Genomic DNA, 7,370 nt, shown 5'->3' on the forward strand with positions numbered 1-7,370 from the left:
CACCCCATCCGCCTGCTGTTGGGCTCCTCCTCCAGGCTCACACTTCCTCCCTCCTCCGCTCTTCTCTCTCTGCCTCGCAGCCCGCTGACTGGTGTGTCTCAGCGTCCTCACACCCTGCTTGCTCAGTGTCTCAAACGCTCTTCCCTGGCTCCTCTCTCCTGTCTGTGCTTTTGTTTCCTTGACCTTTTTGGTCCCTCTGACAGTCATCCATCAGGTCTCCATGTCTCTGTGCCTCTCCCCTTTTGTCCTCTGTCCCTCTTCTAACACCAATGGAGGAACACGTGTGGTCCCACCGTCCTCTCCCTCCTAAGCCCTGACCCTTCTCTTCCCGTGGCTCTTCCTCGAGCTCCAGCCTCACTTCTCTCTCTTCCCTCTGGGCCCTTCCTGGTTCTCTCTGCCTCCTGTTCTTCTTGTGTGTCTCCCTCTCCTCCTTCTGGGGACTTGCCATCTTTCCCCATCATTCTTGCTGCTTTTTCTGGCTTTCTAGTTTCTTCTGTTCTGTGGACGGTTCTTAGCTCTGAAGGTCTGTGTGGCACTGAGGGAGGCGCGCGTGTGTGTGCGTGAGAGGGAAAGGGGCTGGGGAACGGGAAAGGGAGAGGAAACGTGTATCTTTAGAAACACTATTTCATTCAACCCCCTCTTTCTAAAGACAGGGAACAGTCACCACTCAGAGTCATGACCAGTAAGTGGCAAAGGGGGAAAGTCGAACCAGCGTCCAGAGTCTTTCATCTTCTTGTGGACGCTGCAGGAGAGGAGATGTGACAGGAGGAGATAAATACAAGGGTCCACAGTGAAAAAAGCCATTTTTTTCTGATTTCCATGACATTCTGGCAAGTAACCAAGGGTAGTCCCCCGGCTCCAGTCAGCCAGGAAGCTAGAGACTTGCCTTCTGCTAGGACATCACAACCACACAGGCCGCTTCTGTCTTCTCATTGACAATGGGTCATCATCAGACCTAGCTGTGACAGAACCTGAGGCTCAGAGAGGCCAAGCAATTGACCCCAAAGCGTTTGGCAGACCAGCCAAAGAAAGTGATAATAAAAACCAGATCCCAGGGTCTGCTCTGGATGAACACACCAATTCATCAGAAGGCCAGAAGGCCAGAAATCCTGGGGAACAAGGACTTGCCACATGCACCCTCTCTGCTTCCTCCGCCCCCAGCCTGCGGGCACCTGCTGGAAGTGAGAACTGGGTGTCCTGTCATCATGATAGCTCTTCTTTAAGGACCCCCATATCTCAGAGCTGATGTGGTTTGTGCATCACATTCCTTGTCTCTAAGGCGCATGTCCTGGCTTATCTCTGAGAGCAGATTTGGTGCTGCAGGGACCTGGGTTGGAGGAAAAGACACTTGGTACCCCCCTATTCAGGCACCCTCTTGCTGTGCAGACTCAGCCCAGTGGCTTCCCCTCTCTGGACTTTGGTAAAATGAGAGGATTGTACTGGCAGTTATCAAATTGAGGTTCAAGGAACCTTAACTAGTAAGAGGAACCACTGGGGATCATGTGTTTCCAGGTGAGGGTGGATGGAGTGGTTTCCAAGCTTCTGTAGAACTTGGTTTTGACAAAAAAAAAAAAAAAAAAAAAAAATCCAGGACTTTAAAAAGTTTGAAAATGCATGACTGTGAAATTGTAAGACTTGGGCCTCACAGCTAAAGGTCCACCCACTCCACATGCATTTTCAGTTCTGTTCTCAGGGAGTGGTCTGAGGAGAACATCCCCTTACACTCCCTGCCTGCTTCAGCTTCAAGTGTCCTCAGGCAGAGGACAGTCCCTGCGAGGCACCCAGGGAGAGGTGGGACCGTGGGCCCTGGTGGCCCTTATTCTGTCTCTATACCCCCATCTCCTGGCCCCAGATCTAGACATAAATAGAAAGTGTTGAACGTGTGTCCTCCAGGCACCGTGGCAGATTATCTACCACCTTGTTTCACAGATGAGATCTTGAAGGCCACAGAAGCTGGGTGACTTTCCCAAAGTCACACAGCAAACTAGAGATACAGAAAGAACAAAGGCTCAACTTTTACCAGGACTTAATGGGTGCAATGACCTTGGCAGTTGGTTGGGCCCAAATGCAAAGGCCATTCATGCACATTCAGAAGGCTGGCCTCCTTTATTATCAATAATGGTAAAGACGCTTCCTGCCATACATGGGTGGCAGGCTGGGGGAGGAAGGCAGTAAACTGGGAGGAGCAGACAGTCTCATCCTGGTCCTGGGCTCCTCTACAGTACGTCCTGTAGCTGGGGACTTCTTATGAGGGAACCTGCACATACGTCCTTGGGCACAGAGATGGAGGGAGAGGCAGAGCTCAGAGCAAGCCTGGGCCTTTCTCTGCCCGCCCCACCCCACCCCACTCCATCCCAGGCCCGTCTACTTCCTCCCCTTTTCAGATACACATTTGCTGCGCTCTCAAGGTGATTTAGAAGGCAAAGAGGTAGTGTGTATTTCACACCTCCTGTGCTGCCTTGTCAGACACCAGCAGGTCCCCCGTGTGTTTCTGGCATTTATCCAGCATCTACTTTATTCATTGGCATGAGCCCAGGACTCTTTATTGTCCCCTAACATCCCAAACGCTCATGGCATTCATGTACAGATGAGGCTGCTAAGGCTCAGAGAGGAGAAGTAACTTGCATGGGACACACAGCAAGAATGATAAAGCTGCTCCTGGGGCCCTGGTCTTCCTGACTCCAAACCCAGGGCTCTCTCTGTCTCACCACACTGTTCAATCTCACAGCAGCCCAAGCTGAGCCTCATTTCTCCTTAGTTTTCCAACCCCAGGGGTCTAGCAGCCTCAGGAAGCCAGGATCTGAGCTCATTGGTCTTTTCAAGTAATGACCATCTTTCGCTCTATAACTGCCTAGTCTGGCCCTGAGATGAGACATCATAACTTGGGTTTCCAGTCTGTTTCCCAATCCATCTTCTCCATGTGCATGGAGTCCATCTGGGCGTTCACTCTTGGTCCATTTCCTCCTGGGTATCTCCTATCCAAAACACACTTATGTTAACTAACAAATGCTTTCGTGTTAAGCTGCACAGGCTGATTCCCCAGGGCAGCTAGGTGGTGGAGAGCTGGAGGACCCTCTGTTCCATTCTTCTCGGAGCCTTCTCCAGGCCTGCTGTCTCTCTCCATTTCTGATTTTCTTCTCTCATAACTACCCTTTATTTGGCTAAAATCTTTCTGAATAATATTATACAACAGTGGATAGAGCAGCACACAATTTTAGTACATCATTAGAACAAGGACCATAAATTCAAATGTACAAGGGCCCAAATGTCAACATAAAGGTATGAAGCTAATCTATGAAAGGCGTTAATGAATGATAAGGAAAATTTCACACTGGGAGAGGAGGAGATCATGTTCCATGCAAGAGGGGAATCGTGTATCTCCTGACCATTGCCAATAACAGAAACCCAGACCCATATGGCCAAATTTATGATCCTGAACATCTAGTTTGGTGTTTGCTTCTTTTTTTGTCCGTTTAGAGCATTAGAGTTATACATAATAGGTGGGTTCATTTTGTATGGAGGTTGATTTACTCCATTTTCAGTCCCTGTTCCCTCTACTCTCTCCTTCCCCTTATTCTCCCTCCTCTACTCTACTGATCTTTACTTTCACTGGTTTATTTATTTTTAATTGGTACCTTCTACATATATATATATATATATATAAAGGTGAAATTCCCAGTGGTATATTTATACATGCACACAGTGTGATTTTTGTTTGATTCATTCAGCATTTCTTCCCTTTCCCATCCCTCCTCTCTCCCTGTTGATAGCCTTCTTCTACTCCACCTATCTTCCCTATAGATAATCTAGTTTTTTACATATAAGTAAAATATTGGCAGTTAAGCCAAGCACAGTGGCACATATAACAGACTGAGGCTGGGAGAATCACAAGTTCAAGGTCAGCCTATTCACTTTAGCGAGATCCTAAGCAATTTAGTGAGACTTTGTCACAAAATAAAAAGGGTTGGGGGATGTGACTCAGGAAGCACCCCTTTTAAAAATGAAACAACCCAAATAAAACATGTCTAAGGTTATATTTGGCCTGCAAGTCCTCATTAAATGACCTCAGCTGTATGGTTTCAGTATAAAGTACAGTGTTGGCTTTTGGGTTATGCCAGATATTCTTTATAAAGCCAAGATAGTTTATGGAGATGCAGTATTAAATGTCTCTGTGACAGTACAGAAAACAGAAAGTTGAAAGAAATCTATGAAGCCAGGGTACCAAAGGGGGTCCTAGTCAAAAACAGGTACCCTAAGATATTCTACCCAGTCACATCATTAGCTCTTACTCAAAATTGCCCTTTCATAAAACTAGTTCATAGGTTTTGTCCTGCATAGTTTCCTACAATCCCTAGAATTTTGAGTATGTTAGGAACAAAGCAAAATTTTTGAGTCATAAGGCAGAAAGACAATGAATATTGAAAGATAGACCCAACCACAGAAAAAAATGTTTAAATCTCCCTGTGTTTGTTGTCTCTAACACAGCAAAACCAATTGTTGGCACCATACTGACAGTGTGAAAGACAAAGAAAGTCTTTGTAGTGTTTCTAATTAAGAAAGCATGACAAAAGAAAATTAAGTGGGCAATTCATACATTATTAAGATTGTACCATTTTTGGATCTATGCACTTGGATTGTTCTTATATTGGTAATTCCAAAAATTGTTCATAGAGCCAAACTCAGTTTATCCAAGATCTTCTCTTGACTATAAAATATCCTGCCCCAACATTTAAGAAAAACAACCTTCATGTTTCATAAGACAATGTGATAGTGAACATGTCAATAAAAATAGTTGAATGACTGACATAATGAGTACCATTGAAGCTCAGTCAATTTTGGTTTAGAAAACTAAACATGAAATATTAAGTCTGACTTTTATTGACCTTAGTATTGAATTTAATGCCCAATGTCCTTAAACCTCATCCTAACAGTGATTTAAAAAACCCTTTAATCCAAATAATGAATTTAATGGTCCCAACCCGGATTCTAATCTTCATACACATAGGGCTTAGCAACTTCTGTAGTCCCAAGAGAAAATAGGAAAATGGAGTCAACAGCAGAAAGAAAACAAGGTTGAGTCAGGAAAAGGAAAAGCAGATTCCTACAGGCCAGAATGAAACACAGATTACGCTGCTAACCTGGACTGGCTGGATGTACCACTTACATCGGTATGACCCTCAACTAAATCCTGAATCTCATTCCAACATCATTCAAACTACAATTGGGAATTATTTTTGGTGTTTCCACCTTCCAATCCAAAGCTTCCTGATACTGTCAGAAAATGTTAAGGAAACAATGGGTGTGCAAATTCCTTACATACTCTTGACATAGACAATCAATTACACATCCTAAAAACTCTTTCAAACAGGAAGATCACAATGCAGGGACTCAACCAGTCCACCGTGACAGAGTTCATTCTACTGGGCTTCACCCCCAACCCCAGGACCAATCCTCTGCTCTTCACCTTCTTTTTAGTTTTTTACCTGCTGATCCTTGTGAGCAACGGTCTCCTCATCACACTCATTCACCAGGACGTGCGTCTCCACACACCCATGTATTTTTTCATCAGTGTCCTCTCCATGCTGGATGTGTGCTACACCACCACTACAGTGCCCCAGATGCTTGTGCATATTCTCAGCAAGAAGAGGACCATCTCTTTTGCTAGATGTGTGGCCCAGATGTATATCTTCCTCCTCTTTGGGGTTACTGAGTCCTGGCTTTTCTCCATCATGTCTGTGGACAGGTATGTGGCCATCTGCCACCCTCTCAGATACAAGGTCATCATGAGCCGTGGGATGTGTCTACTTTTGGTGGGTATCTGTGCAGCCTATGGCGTGGTGGGTGGCTTGTGCTACACCTTCTTTGCTATGTACCTGCCCTACTGTGGTCCTAATGAAATTGATCACTACTTCTGTGAGGTTCCAGCTGTTCTGAAGCTGGCCTGTGCAGACACATCCCTCAATGACTTGGTGGACTTCATCACAGGCTTCAATGTCATTGTGGTCCCACTCTCCCTGGTTGTCATCGTCTATGCCAACATTTTTGCCACCATCATGAAGATCCGTTCAGCCCAGGGGAGGATCAAGGCCTTCTCCACCTGTGCCTCCCACATAACTGTGGTCACCATGTTCGCTATTCCATGCATCATCATGTATATGAGCCCTGGCTCTGGATCTTTATCCAACAGTGGCAAGAAAATGGCCCTTTTCTATAACATTGTCACAGCCTTCCTCAATCCCGTCATCTACAGTCTAAGGAACAAGGATGTGAAAATAGCTTTCCTCAAGTTGATGGGATGGAGCAGGGCTCCAGAGTGAGACTTTAAAGCTAAAGACCTGGAAAGTTGGAAAAGCAAGACTTACAATCACCAACTCCCCCAAAGACCCCTCCATGAGATGAGGAAGAACTTAAGACAGCTTTTGACCCTAGCAAAGTGGGAGAGGAATAGGGTGCCTATCATCTGCTCTATGAATGGCGATGTTATTTGAGACAAACAATTGTGACGGTAGGATGCAGAAGTTAAGTGCCTCAAATTTAATGCCAGACAAACCAGAATGGGAGCCTTGGTTTTACCCATTACTAGATTCATGAATTTTTGCCAGTCACTTAATTTCTTTGAGGTTTGTAATTCTTCCTCACATGGAAGTTGCAATGATGAAATGAGATAATACATCAAAAGTGCTTAGTACAGGGCCTGGCATATAGTAACCTTTCAACAAAGTTAGTTTTTAAAAATTTATTTATTTACTGAATTTATTACTGAGGAATGAACCATTAACCAGTAATCAGCCATGATCTTCCTGGACTATGGAAGGGAGTAGAGGCCTAGAGGGTAGAGGAAGAGAGAAAAGTAGAACTAGAAACTCCAAAACTGCAACATGGAGACTCTTGCAAACAGACTTGCAAAGCAAGAAACAACCCTGTATCTACCCACCTACACACTGTGCCACTTAGTGCACATGAGGTTGATTGAAATGATCTTGGGGAAAGTGCTGGTTCATAAGCACTTTGTGTGTGTGTGTGTGTGTGTGTGTGTGTGTGTGTGTGTGTGTGTGTGTGCTTTTTAAAATATTTTACCTCTTGATATTTCCTTCTTCCCTTGTTTTGATAAAATTCATTTTGGAAAATTACAGCCTGTCTTGGGCTAATATGAAGGAAAAGGGACTCTGTTCACAGAAAAGAGGAAAGAAATGAGGGAAATTAGAAGGGGAGAGTGGGTATATCTTTGCCCCCAGATGCAAAATCTAGATAGTATGCAGAGTTATTCTTGATTGGAGGGAACTCCCCCAATCAAACCCTGCATATTTCTCATACCATCTTTACAAACATAAATTGTTTTCTTTCCAGGCTTCACCATTCTGTAGGGTCAC

At 44.8% G+C, this 7,370-nt stretch overlaps 1 protein-coding gene across 1 annotated transcript; it reads left to right on the top strand.

Moving 5' to 3' along the window:
- Positions 1-5,378: 5,378 nt before the first annotated feature.
- On the top strand, positions 5,379-6,317 carry LOC306660414 (olfactory receptor 2G3-like; the record flags this gene model as incomplete). Its single annotated transcript, XM_079138615.1, has 1 exon — positions 5,379-6,317. The coding sequence occupies one exon, from the start codon at positions 5,379-5,381 to the stop codon at positions 6,315-6,317; it is 939 nt and encodes a 312-aa protein (XP_078994741.1).
- Positions 6,318-7,370: the final 1,053 nt, after the last annotated feature.

The sequence above is a fragment of the Sciurus vulgaris genome (assembly GCF_902686455.1).
Source record: "Sciurus vulgaris genome assembly, chromosome: 1".
In the NCBI taxonomy this organism is placed as follows: Eukaryota; Metazoa; Chordata; class Mammalia; order Rodentia; family Sciuridae; genus Sciurus; species Sciurus vulgaris.